The sequence below is a fragment of the Sus scrofa genome, chromosome 7 (assembly GCF_000003025.6).
Source record: "Sus scrofa isolate TJ Tabasco breed Duroc chromosome 7, Sscrofa11.1, whole genome shotgun sequence".
Lineage (NCBI taxonomy): Eukaryota > Metazoa > Chordata > Mammalia > Artiodactyla > Suidae > Sus > Sus scrofa.
In genome coordinates this window covers 32,354,563-32,368,255 of record NC_010449.5, presented here as the reverse complement: position 1 = coordinate 32,368,255, position 13,693 = coordinate 32,354,563, and the positions used below count along the sequence as shown (strand labels likewise).

The following is a 13,693-nucleotide window of genomic DNA, read 5'->3' as shown; positions in this document are numbered from 1 at the left end:
CCACCAGTGAGCCAGCTGGCAGGAGAACAGAGCCAGGGGCTCAGGGCGGGGGGGTGCGGTTAGATCCAGGCCTTTTTGGAAACAGTGAAGCTAATTTTAAAATAGTGTCAGAGTTCCCTTTGTGCCTCAGTGGAAACAAATCTGACTAGCATTCACGAGGACCAAGGTTCCATCCCTGGCCTCGCTCAGTGGGTTAAGGATCCGACGTTGCCATGAGCTGTGTTGTAGGTCGCAGACCCAGCTCGGATCCTGAGTTGCTGTGGCTCTGGTGTAGGCCGGTGACTACAGCTCCAATTTGACCCCTAGCCTGGGACCCTCCATATGCTGCAGGTGCAGGGCTAAAAAAAAAAAGACAATAAAATAAAACAATAAAATACAGTGTTGCTGGACTGAACTCAGAGACACCAAATTTTACAAAAACTGAATGAATAAACGAGGATCAAAGACGGTGAGAATATATTATGAATGGGAAAGTTTCATGCTCACTAATTTTTTTAATTTTAATTTTATTTTTTATTATTATAATTGATTTACAGTGTTCTGTCAATTTCTGCCATACAGCAAAGCGACCCAGCTATCCATATATATCCATATATATACACACTCTTTTTCTCATATTATCTTCCATCATGTTCTATCACAAGTGATTGAACATGGTTTGCTGTGCTGTACAGCAGGACCCCATTGCTTATCCATTAACCCCAAACTCCCAGTCCATCCCATTCCCTCCCTCTTCCGCTTGACAACCACAAGTTCGCTAATTTTTGTTTTCCTTTTTAATTTTAAGGCCACACCCATGGCATATGGAAGTTCCTGGGCCAGAGATTATCCCATCTATGCCAGATCCTTTAACCTACTGTGCCGGCTAAGGAGCATACTGCACCTCCGCAGCAACTGGAGCACTGCAGTTGGGTTCTTAACCCACTATGCCACTGGGGGAACTCCAACATGCTCACTAGTTTTCAATTCCTCACAGTTTAGTCAACCCTGAAACGAGATACTCTCTATTCTAGGGTGCAGCTGTGAGAGCTGGGGCTCAAACTCAGAGACGTGGGTCCCCCTGCCTCCAGCCATCAGCTCCAAACTATCTCTAGAAGGAGCTTAGGCTGGCTGGTGATCTCACAGGAAAGCAGGACCAGGGAGCTCATTTTGAAGTTGCATTTATATAGCATGCTTTACCTGAGACTGAAGAAACTTAAATTACATCAAAGACTGAGGGACACAGAAGAAGACAGGTGCCCAAAAGCCGTGGCCTGGGTGAGGCACTTCCCTTTCTGGGTTATCAAGCAAACAATATGACCTGGGTCATTGGCGCGAATATCCTGGCTTCTCACCACTTCCTAGGGGCGTGACCTCAGCAAGTGACGTCAGGGTTTGTTGCCTCAGTTTCTTATCTGTAAAACAGAGGTGATAATAATGCCTACTTTGGAGGTGTGCTGTAAAGATTGAAGGCTAGAAACCCCGTAAAGCTTTGGAACCATGTTAGGCAGACGATAATCACTGTTAGTGGTCGTCAACTTTTGTGATTATTAAAAGGAGACTGAGTTAGAGAATCTCCAACTTCTCCATCCTACCAGTGTGCAGGTGGCCTGGTTCACATGCCTGACTGGCTGTCACATGATGCAGGGCAGTGACAGGGGAGCTGGGATGGGTGGGTGGAGTAGGGCTGAGGATTGGTGGTCGGGTGGGATGAAATTCAAGCCACAGTGAATCACTCAATAAATATTGATTGAGCACCTACGATGTGCTGGGAACTTTCTAGGTGCTAGGATGCAGTAGCCAATGAAAGAGGTAAAGACCTGGGCTCACGGGGCTCATGTTTCTGACGGCTGGTGGGTGGAGGGGGCAAAGCTGCCCTGACTTTTGCCAACTTGCTCACCTGGGCCCTGGGCTGGCTGAAGGGTGGTTACAGCAGCCTCCACCCCCAGCCCTAAGCCCAACCAAGTCTATGTTCACCAGAAGCTTTGGTCAATTGTTTCCTGGCAGGAATATAACTTCTCACCCACCTCATCCTTCCGGTTTTCTTCAGCCTCCCAAGAACTAGAACCACCTGAGGAGGAACCTGAACTTGCCCCTGGAGGCTGCCCTTCATCAGTGATGCCTGGCGTCAGTAGGCATCTGCCTTAAGTAAGGTACTTAAGTAAGTACCCCAGAAGTACCCCAGTACCCCGAGGAAAATTCTAGGGTGTCTTGCACAAGGTCTCCTCAGACCTCCCAGTCACACACAGCCCAGTGTGCTCACTAACGCCTCCATTGACTTTTCCCTTTTCTTTCCTTTCCCAAATTCTCTGCCCTCCTGCTTGTGCTTCCAGGGACTGCCTCCCAAGTAAACCACCTGCACACATGCCCTTGTCTCAGGTTGACTTTGAGGGGGGAAAAAATCCTGAGAAAGTTATGGATCCAGAAATGGATGGGCTTCTGAAAATGGATCCCTCACCAGTGGGATGAGAGTGAGGGCAGTGATGACCCCCTCATAGGCTGCAGTCTCAGGCTGACAAAGCCCCCCCTGTGGGAGGTAGATGGGGTGAGGCACAGGTGGGAGTCGGGACGACACCAACTTACACGAGAGGTCTGACACTCAAAAGACATGAGGCGATTGTAGTTATGAGGATTGCAGGGTTGACTGGCTTTTGTTAACTGCCCTAGAATTCTATCATGAATGGGTGTTGGATTTTGTCAAATGCTTTTCCTGCATCTATTAAGATGATCATGTGGTTTTTGATTTTCTTGTGTTAATGTGGTGTATGACATTGATTGATTTGCATATATTGAACCATTCTTATGAACTTGGGATGAATTCCATTTGGTTGTGGTGTATGATCTTTTTTATGCGTTGTTGGACTCAACTGGCTAAAATTTCGTTGAGAACTTTTGCATCTATATTCATCAAAGGTATTTGTCTATATCAAAAATTTTCTTTTTTGGCAGTGTCTTTGTCTGGTTTTGGTATTAGGGTGATGGTGCCTTCATAGAATGTCTTTGGGAGTGTTCCTACTTCAATCTTTTGAAAAAGTTTAGAAGGATGGGTATAAGTTCTTCTTTGTGTGTTTGGTAGATTTCACCTGTGAAGCCATCTGGTCCTGGACTTCTGTTTGTACGGAGTGTTTTTATTACATACTCAATTTCATTTCTAGTGATCGGACTGTTCAAATTATCTCTTTTTTCTTGATTCAGTTTTAGTGGCTGTGTCTCTAGAAAGTTGTCCGTTTCTTCTAGATTGTCAAATTTGTGGATATGTAATTGTTCATAGTATTTTCTTATGGTTTTTTTTTATTTCTGCAGTATCCCTTGAGATTTGTCCTTTTTCATTTCTTATTTTATTTGGTCCTCTCTCTCTTCTTCTTGGTGTGTCTGGCCAGAATAGAATACTTGAAGAAAGAGAGGCAACTTTAGAAGATATCACAAAGAGTTTTCCACAGTAGTTGAAATCATTTATACTTCCGGCAGAAGGTATAAGTTCCAGTTGCTCCATATCCTTGCCAACACTTGGCATTGTCAGTCTTTTTCATCTTTGCCTTTCTGGTAGGTATGTGGTATCTTATTGTGGTTTTAATTTGTATTTCCCCAATGAGTAATGATTTGTACTTCTTCCCCCGATGAGTGACAATATATTCTTTACTAGAAAAAAAAAACAAAAACAAAACCCACAAAAGAAACCAAAATATTGACAGTGGCAATCTGCAGAGGTATGATGAGGTATTGCTTTGCTCTGCTGTTATCTGCTTTTTTCTTATGATCTTGCTCTTTCTGTTTGGTAAGCTTTCTGTATTTTAAAAATTTAAACGCTCACTCAATGTTCTATAATGACCTATATGGGAAAAAAAATAGATATATGTATAACTAAGTCACTTTGCTATGCACCTGAAACTAATACAGCATAGTAAATTAATTATACTCCAATAAAATTTTTTAAAAATAAAGAATAAAATTTAAAAGGTTAATTTTTAAATTATCTTGTAAGCCACACAGGAAGTCCAGTTCCAAAAACCCTCTACCTTCTTGTTCTTTTTTTTTTCTTTTGGCCTCACCCATGGCATTTGGAATTTCCTGGGCCAGGGATTGAACCCACACCACAGCAGTAACCCAAGCTGCTGCAGTGACAATGCTGGATTCTTAACCTGCTGCACCACAAGGGAACTCCTCTACGTACTGGTTCTTATACATCTTTTTTTTTTTTTCTTTTTTTTTCAGGGCTGCACTCACAGCACATGGAGATTCCCAAGCTGGGGGTCTAATCAGACCTGTAGCTGCCTGCCACAGCCACAGCCACAGCCACAGCCACAGCCACAACGCAGGATCCCAGCCATGTCTGCAACCTACACCGCAGGTCATGGCAACTCCAGTCCTTAACTCACTTAGCAAGGTCAGGGATTGAACCTGGGTCCTCAGGGATGCTAGTCAGCTTCGTTAACCGTTGGGCCACTACAGGAATTCTCCTTACGGTTTCTTATAAATGACAAGGTATATTGACCACAACAGTAACATTACAAGTAAAATCACCAGAAATATTTATTGAGCACCTGCAGTATACTCGGCACTGTGGGAGGGGCTTTGAAGGACACAGAGCAATACAGGACCTATTCCCTGCCCTTGAGAGGTTTACAGTCTAGGTGGAGACAGAAGAACCAGGACTTATGGGAGCCTGGAGAAAACAGTCCAGGCTAAGATGTTACAGGAGCTGGAAGGTGTTTGGGGTCAGAGCCACCAAGGGGTTCAGTGCCTCCAGGGGCTCAGTGTTTGGCATCCGGAAAGACAACAACTCCCAACTCTCAGGCCCATGTTAGCCCTCTTAGTGTGCCCTAGCCACAGCCTCTACTCCCACCATCTTCAAACACCTGACTCTTTGTTCAGCTGCTGTTCAAAGTGCAATGAAATGGGGGAGGGGTGGAGGGAATGGAAAAAGTCTTTGAGGGAGTAGTTCCAGGCGTTGATTGGTGTCAAACTTTCCCTCCTGGAAATGTCTGCTCCTCATCCCCATTCTCCTGATGCAGGGAGATCCCCATTCAAGGAGGCCTGTCAGACCCTCCCCAGGACCCCCACCCCAAGAGCTAAGAGGTGGGGGTGGTCTCTGCTCGAGCTGCCTGAGGTAGAACTGGGGAACCCTATGTCTAGCATGCCCCCTTCTCCGTTCAGTCCTCTGAGTTGGGGGCAGAGGCGCCCTGGAGCTGCCACTCAGGGCTGAGAAGGTGTTAAGGGGAAATGACATGGAGAAGGGTAGAGGAGCAGAGAGGGATGGAGAGCCCGGCTAGAAAAGAGGGGCCTCTGGGCTCCCAGAAAAGTGCAGGGGAAGCCAATCAGTGAGGCTGGCTCCCCTGTGGGTGGAGGGGGGTGGGGTGGTTTGCTACAGGGCCCTACTTTCACTGGACAGAGGGGCTGGGTGTCAAGGGCCAGGAGGGTGTCAAGTCCCCAGCCCTGCTCCAGGCTGTGCCCACTTCAAGGTCACCCTGCCCAACCTTAGAGGAGGCAAGGGGACCTCAAAGTTGTGATAATGCCTCCCCAACTCTGTTGGGCCCCCTTCAAAGTGCTATCTGTTAACTTCTCAATCGGAAGGAATGCAGGTCTGAGAATGCAGGAAAGGGGCGGAATTTCCTAACACCCATGAAACTGTGAGCCAAGGGGCCAGGCCCCTCTAGTAAGTACCACCCAGTGGTTGAGGGTTGTGCTTGCCTCATCTTATCTCAGGGAGAGAGGAAATGGAGAGAAAGGGATGAGGAGAGCTTAAATAATAGTTCACATAATAAAAAATACCTAGCACTCTAATAAGCCTATTTTTCTGCTACCTAAACGTTTTAAATAATTCTAATGCCAGAAGCTCGGGGTATGGGGAAGGGGTGGCAAGCCAGGTATGTACATGAGGAGGAGTTTAAATTAAAACACAAATAATAATTAAGACACACAAACTAAAGGCCTAAGGCAAAAGATGTAGAAGAGGCCTGGGGGGGTGTCCCCTTGTTTCCAGCAGGACAAGGCTTCCAGCAGCCTAGTTAGGGCTTCCTCTTGGAGAAGATCAGCCGGCGTTTGGAGTGGTAGAAATCTGAGGAGAGAGAACAGAAGTCAATCAGCCCAGGAGGAAGAGGGCACAGCGTGGGGGAGGCTCCCAGGCCAACTGCAGAGGGGCCAGGGAGCCCTCCCTAGAGCCAGAGGAGCACCCTGACAGGTATAGGGAAGAACTCTGGCAACAACCAGTCTTCCAGGGGAGTATTTACCAAGTACCCCAACCGGCTTCACAAATGTGACTGATAACAGGCCCCTCCCTCCATGGGCCCGCTTAGGCCATGCTGCCCAGTACGGCAGCCATGAGTCTCATGCGGTTATTTAAACGAACTAACATTAAACCAAATGAAGGAGTTCCCGCTATGGCGTAAGGGGATCAGCAGCATCTTGGGAGCGCTGGGACACAGGTTTGATCCCAGCCCGGCACAGTGGGCTAAGGATCCGGAGTTGCCACACCTGCAGCTTAGGTCAGGACTGTGACTCCGATCTGATCCATGGCCTGGGAACTCCATATGCCGCAGGGCGGCCAAAAAAAAAAAAAAGAAAAAGAAAAAAGACAAATTCAGTTCCTCAGTCACACTAGCCACATGTTAAGTACTCAGCGGCTGGAAAACTCTTTGGCAAAAAAGAAGAAAAAAAAGCACAAGGTACTCTTACATGCATGTTCCAATTATCTATTCATAATTCATAACCCAAGACCTAGTAGCTTAGAACAATAATCATTCAGGCCTGGGTTCAAATCCTAGCTGTGCCACCTGTGAGCTATGTGATCCTGGGAAAGTTACTTAACTTCTCTGAGTCTTGGTTACCTCTTCTGTAAGAAAGAGCTAATATACCCACTTTTTATGAAAATTAATATTTGGAAACTTCTTAGACTAGCCTTTGGCACATAAAAATATGTAAATCAGTCTCAATCCTTGCCCTGAAGAGTGTGAGCAAAGGACTGCACTGCTCTGGGGATTCCGTTAGTTAATCTGTGAAAAGCGTTCTGCACAATGCCTGGGCCAGATAAAACTTTACCATTATTGTTAGTTCTGACACAGCGGCAAACTTGCTGTGGGACTCTTGGCTGCATCTCTCTGAGCCTCATTTCGTTACCTACTAAATGAAGATAACACTGCTATGGTGCTCTACGGATTAATGAAATGCTCCCTAAAAGATTTTGGTCAAAGCACCAGCAGAACTGGTGTTCAAATGTCAGCATCACTCATTTATTTTTTTCTTAAGCACCTACTACGTGTCAGACACCATCCCAGGTGCTGAGGACTAAGCAATAAACAAGAGAGGTACAGATTCCTTTCTCGGAGATAATATCCCAGTCCAGGAGATGGACAATATCAAGATAAGGAAGTAGCAGTTGATGGTTAAAAAGTGCCAGAAAGGAGTTCCCGTCATGGCTCAGTGGTTAACGAATCCGACTAGGTTCAATCCCTGGCCTTGCTCAGTGGGTTAAGGATCAGGCATTGCCAGTGAGTTGTGGTGTAGGTTGCAGACACAGCTCGGATCCCGAGTTGCTGTGGCTGTGGCGTAGGCCAGTGGCTACAGCTCCGATTCGACCCCTAGCCTGGGAACCTCTATATGCCGCGGGAGCAGCCCTAGAAAAAGCAAAAAGACAAAAAAAAAAAAAAAAAAGGCGCCAGAAAGAGGGAGTTCCTGTTGTGGCTCAGCGGGTTAAGAATCTGACTGGTATCCATGAGGATGCAGTTTCGATACCTGGCCTCGTTCAGCGGGTTAAGAATCCAGCGTTGCTGTGAGCTGTGGTGCAGGTCGAAGACTCAGCTCAGATCCTGCTTTGCTGTGGCTGTGGTTTAGGGTGGCAGCTGCAGCTCCAATTCAACCCCTACCCTGGGAATTTCCATATGCCGAGGGTGTGGCCCTAAAAAGCATAAAAAAAAAAAAAAGTGCTCAAAAGAGAAAAATAAGCAGGGATCAGGGGAAGAGGGTAGTTTTGGAAGTATGTATGTGATGGGGAAGGGGAGTTAAGTTTGGACAGGGCAGCCAGGAAATTATCAGTTTTCTCTTCCACTGATACTTCCACTGATACTGATCACTTTTTCTGAACCTTGTTTCTTTGCCTACAGAAGGAAGGCAAGAATGTCTTATGGCATAGGATCGCTATAAGGACTAAAAGAAATCTAGAAACTTAGCCAAGGGCCTGGCATATAATCAATGTTCCAAATAAGTGTTAGCCAGTTGGTCTTGGTGGCAGGTTTGCTGTTTGACCTTGAGCTGGTCACTTTCCCTCTCTGGGCCTGTCTCCTCCTCTGAAGAATGAATAAGCTAGAACAGACAGATCAGCCCTTGCACCATGAATTCTGGGGGCCTCGATCCCCTACAGTATCCTTCTCTGCACTTATCCTCACCTGTCATGCTGGTCTGCCGCCGTTTCCTGCCCTGGGAGGTGCAGGCCCTCCTGGGGACCCCTCAGGCCGCTCAGGGGAGTGAGGCACAAGGGTGCAGGACAGCAACAGGTCCACATGGTCCTCCTGAGACGTCCCCTGCAGAAGGGCAGGCGAGGTGCTTGGCCGCTTGCCCCCTCCCAGGTCATCCCAGGTCCCCCGGGGCCCTGTGGGCAGGTAGATCTTGGGCAGACCAAGGCCTCGCACACGTTCCCAGGCGAAGTCACCCTCCAGGGGGGTCTCAGTGATGAAGTCGAAGTTCCATCGCTCTCGGGCCTCTTGCACGCAGCTGGCCATCAGTGCATCGCAGTCCTGGCGCAGCTGCTCACTGTCCACTGGGCCAAAGAGGCGGCGGCAGGCCTTGCTGCTGCGCGGGATCTGATGTGCATCCCTGGTCGACTCTGACATGGTGCCTGTGGCTGGAACACAAGACAGACCCTGGTCACTTGGGAAATCAGCCCTCCCTTACCAGGGCGTGTTTTGCTGTAACTTCAGCGAGGTCTTCTTACTAGAATGTGAGGTGAGAGGGTCTCTCTGGCTCCTTCTGGCTGATTTCTGACCCCCAGCCCCGCCAGCTTCTCTCCCCCAGGCTCTCCCAACCCCCCACCAACAGACACTGGGTGGGGGCAGAGCTCCGCCAGCCTGGCACTGCAAGGTCACTGGGGAAGTGGGCAGCTGAAGGGCAAGCTTATGTCAACAAAGGCAAGTTTACTGCAATAGCAGAGATCAGGGTCCTGTTTACCACCAAGTATTATTAGCTAAAAATCAATTTGTCTCCCCCCTGAGGTGTTCCTCATGGGTGTAAATGCCCCAAGTATGTGTGAATTGCCAGAATCTAGCAGTTTCCCAACCCCTGCCCTGGCCAGAAGGTCAATTCCCAAAAGAATGGACAGCTCCTCCAGGCCCCTGAATCTCCAGATGCCCATGTGGGGTAACCCTGTTCAGAAAATTGCCGGGGACTTTGGGGTAAAAAACACCTGGATTCTAGTCCTAGCTCTGCTCAGCTTTTAAAAAGTTACTTAACATCTCTAGGCCTCAGTATCCTTATCTGCAAAATGGAACTGTGAGAAAGTCTAAGGAGGAGGGCTGTAGAAGCATGCTCAAGGAATGGAGGGGGAGTCCCTCCTGGCAAAGTAGATGGAACAGAATTGCAAAGCTGTATCTTAGTGGTTAAAAGTGAGGGCTCTTGGAGTTCTCATTGTGGCTCAGTGGGTTAAGGCCCTTAAATAGTGTCTATGAGGATGTGGGTTCAATCCTTGGCCTCACTCAGTGGCTTAAGGATCCGGCATTGCTGAAAACTGTGGTGTAGCTCGCAGATGTGGCTCAGAGCCCATGTTGCCATGGCTGTGGCTTAGGCCCGCAGCTGCAGCTCCAATTCAGCCTCTGGCCCAGGAACTTCCATTTGCAGCAGATGCAGCCCTAAAAAACAATGAAAAAAAGTGAGGGCCCTGGAGCCATGCCACCTGGGTTGGAATCCAGGCTCTGCTGGGTGATCCTGGACAAGTGACTTAACTTCTCTAGGCTCTATTTTCCTCATCTGTAAAATGGAAACAGTAACAGTGAATGTCTCAGAGGACAGATATGAGGATTAACTGAGTTAATGTAGGCAATGAGCTTGGAGCAGCATCTGGTATACAGAAGCGCTTGGAAAACATTATTATTATTTCTCCTGGCTTCAGTTCTGGCTGAGCCTCCTCCCCATCACTCCACCTGGGCCACCACCCCCTGCACACAGCTGCTGACAGGTGCTGTGGGCTAGGGCCCTTCCCAGGGATGTCATCAGGCAGGCAGCCTGGGGGAAAGGAGGAGCAAGGCAAGGTGGGGTAGGGCAGGGCTGGGGGATGATTTCTCCCAGGCTGAGCCATATCCTGCCAGGCACATCAGGTGATCTGAAGTCTAGACAACCTCCAAGGCCCTGCTCCATTTTGCCTGCATCCAAGGAACCTGTTTTACAGGCAAAGAAAATTAAAGGCCCCGGTCTACCTGGTTCCTCTCCTCCCACTTCAGGAGAGGAAAAACAGAGGGTGAGTTTACCCATGAGGGAGTGCTGGCACCTGCCTGCCCCGCTCTGGCCTGACTCCAGGGCTGAGCGCCTGCACAGCCTTGACAAGGACTGGGTTTTCCTGGGGACGAATCCTGATTTGCAGGCTCTGAGGGTGAAAGATCTGCTGAGTTGCTGAGTGACCTCCTGGACCAGGAAGCCCACAATTTCACATCTCAGGTGGTAGGGGAAGAGAGGCACCAGGAGCCCTCAGACCAAGTTTAAAGGGTGGGAGTTGTCCCAAAACCACAAAGAGCCACTGCTCCATAGAGAGGGGTTACATAGTGCAGTGGGCAAAGCCCACAAGTAACCTTTGCTCACTCTCTTCAGGGCAAGGATTGAGATTGATTTACCTATTTTTATGTGCCAAGGACTAAGAAGTTTACAAATATCAATTTTCCTAAAAAGTGGGTATATTAGCTCTTTCTTACAAAAGTTGTTACCAAGGCTCAGAGAAATTAAGTACCTTTCCCAAGACTGCACAGCTCACAAGTGGCACAGCTAGGGCTTGACCCCAGGCCTGAATGCCCTGGCTTCTGTGCTCTATTCTATTCCCTCTCTATAATTTTGAGATTTTTTTTTAAACCAGAAAGACCCATTAGTATCACCTGGGGAACTTTTTCAAAGTGTAGATTGATAGGCCCCTCCTTCCCCAGGCCAATTTATTTCAAGTGTTTGATAGTTCTCCAGGTGGGCAGGCTTGGGGTGCTATCCAAGAAGGATCACACAGAATGGCTGTAATAGACATAATAAGTCTCAGTGCTTCGTGGGCACAGGGAGGAGGAAATCAGGTAGGGCTTTATCAGGAAGCGGTATATTCCCTGGCTTCTAGGAGCTAAAGATGGCTTCCAGGCAGGGACGCCGTCCATTTCTACCACCCCTTCCCTTAGGGCTCTCATAGGCTCCCCACCAAAATCCACCCTCAGGCCCATTATTAAAACTCCCACCTCAGAGAAAACTCAAACACAAACCTTCGTTTTACAAACAAGTAACTGAAAATAGCTTCCTTTGTTGGCCTCTGTGCCTTAGACTTCAACCATATTTTCTTTTCTAAATAAATAGTAAGCACTCAGTAAACACTGCTGAACCAATGGGTTACTCTTTCTAAGGGGCGGGGAGTGACTTCAGATCAGCCCTGTAGGATGCAAAGGCGGGTGAAGCTTCATGCTGGGAAGGCGTATTTGCTATTAGCGCTGGGGCCAGAAGGGGACGCTGGTCTCCAGGAAATCACGCACGGGGTGGGAGGTGCGTGGGCAGAGCCTGGGACAGCGGCAGGGAGTTGTGATGAGTCAGTTTCCTGCAAAACGCTCCCCGCCCGCCAAAACTTCGCTTCCACTCCGGCTGCGCGTCACCCTTGGACGGGGAGGGGGAGGGGAGGGGGAGCGGGGGCCGCAAACACGTCACGCTGAGCCAGCCAGGCTTCCGAAACGCCGCCACTGTTGGGAAACCGCGCGCTCTCGCGCCGTCTCCTGTCACACGCGCGCACACACACACACTCACACACTAACTCTCTTTCTCTCACATACGCACACACACACGCGCGCGCACAGGCGCGCGCAGAGATCTGGTCTCTCCACCTTATCTCCACGCCCAAACCAGGGGATGAGTCAGATCCCTGGAAAATAAAAATAGACGGGAGCAACGAAAACAAAACCGCTCGAAAGTCCTCCCCGAAACGCAACGTGGAGGAAGGGAAGGAGGGAGGGAGTTGCCTAGACGGCCTAAAGTGCCAAACCCATTTCCAAAATTCTTTTCCGCACGAGGAGGGCGCAAGTGTCCCCCGAGGGCCCCCGGACCCGGCGGACAAAACCGACGCACGGTAGTCCTCTCGCGGCGGCGGCGGCGCCCGAAGGGAGACTCGCCCTCCAGCTCCGCTCAGCCGGGTCACCCTCGGAGACGGAATTCTGGACTAGGCTGGGGTGACTGCAGCCCACGAATGCAGGTGAAAGAGGCCCTGAACAGTGTCGCACCCTGAAGCCCCATTTCTCAAAGTCGCGACCCCTTCCTGCCTCCCACCCCGGCGGGGGCTGCGTATCCCGCAGCGCAGCGGAGCCGGCCTCGGTTCTCGCCCCTGAGTCCACACGCCCGACCCAGCTGCAGGCTGGGCAGGGGTTCTCTAGGAGGCGGTGCGAGAAAGTTAGGTCCGGCCTTTATGCTTCTCGAACTGACAGGCACAAGCCCACCCATCGCGGGGCCGCGACTCCAGGTCCCCGAGGGTGCGCCGCGGGGCGGGGACCGGAACCCAGTGGTGGACCTCCCGGCGTCCCGGCTTCCCTGGGAACACTCTGTGCCAGGCAAATAAGTCACTGTGCTGAAGGGGGTCAGAGACCATGGGGACGCAGGGAAGGGGACTTCTGGGGGAGCCATGGTCTCCCAGCGCTGGCGGAGTTCTGACCTCACCCAGCCCGTTCCTCCAGGGTCTTCTTGTCACCGAGAGTCACCTCTTTGCTTACCCCTAAGGGACGTGTCCCGACACGTTCCCAAGGGCTGAGGACAGTCCGCGCTGACCTCAGCGCCCAGCCTATTGGCGGACACGGCAGCGCTAGGGACCCAGACCTCGGGGGTCTGGGCTGGGGCCTCACTGACTGGATCCAAGAGCCACCGCGGAACGGATCTCAGATGAACCTGCCCTGCTCGGCGTTCCACGCCCCTCCTGGAGCCCTCCGTGGACAGGGCTTCATCCCCACGCCTTGACCGCGCCAAGCCGGGCGCCCAGGGCGCACCCACGGTCCGGTCCAATACTTCCCTGGCCCCAGCAGTTTCAAGCGGAGGGAGCCCGGCGAGGATCCTCGATATTCGTGCCCCCTCTCCCTGCCCAGAGCCTTCCGCACATCCCGGCCCCGGTCCCAGGCGCACGTACAGACCCCCGTGTGCGCAAAACCGAGACCCACGCACAGACCCAAGCACGCCGTTCACCTGTGAACACAGCACATACAACGCCCCCACGGACACACCCACGGAGGTGCGCCGACACGCACGCGGACACGCTCTGCTCAGCTCAGAGCCGCAGCCGGGGATCCGCTCCTGCCTGCCCTGGCTCCCTCACCTCTTCTGAGGGTCGGTGTCTCCGAGAATCCGCGCCCAGCTCCGGATCTCCCAACTACCGACTCTGGCAGCTGCTCACACCTCAGCTGGCGCCGCCCGGCTCAGCGCTCATAAAAGGACTCGGGAGGCGGGACCTGATGCTCCGCCCACAGCGTGCTAGGGACCGCCTCGCACCAGGAGGACCCAGGCTCTTGGCGGCTTCCCTTGGCTCAGA

At 50.6% G+C, this 13,693-nt stretch overlaps 1 protein-coding gene across 1 annotated transcript; it reads right to left on the bottom strand.

The window, feature by feature from the left end:
- Window positions 4,485–13,480, bottom strand: CDKN1A (cyclin dependent kinase inhibitor 1A). Its single transcript, XM_013977858.2, is given in 4 exon segments — window positions 4,485–6,034; window positions 8,358–8,396; window positions 8,399–8,812; window positions 13,351–13,480. Coding segments are annotated over 3 exon segments (492 nt in total). The 5' UTR covers window positions 8,802–8,812; window positions 13,351–13,480; the 3' UTR covers window positions 4,485–5,984.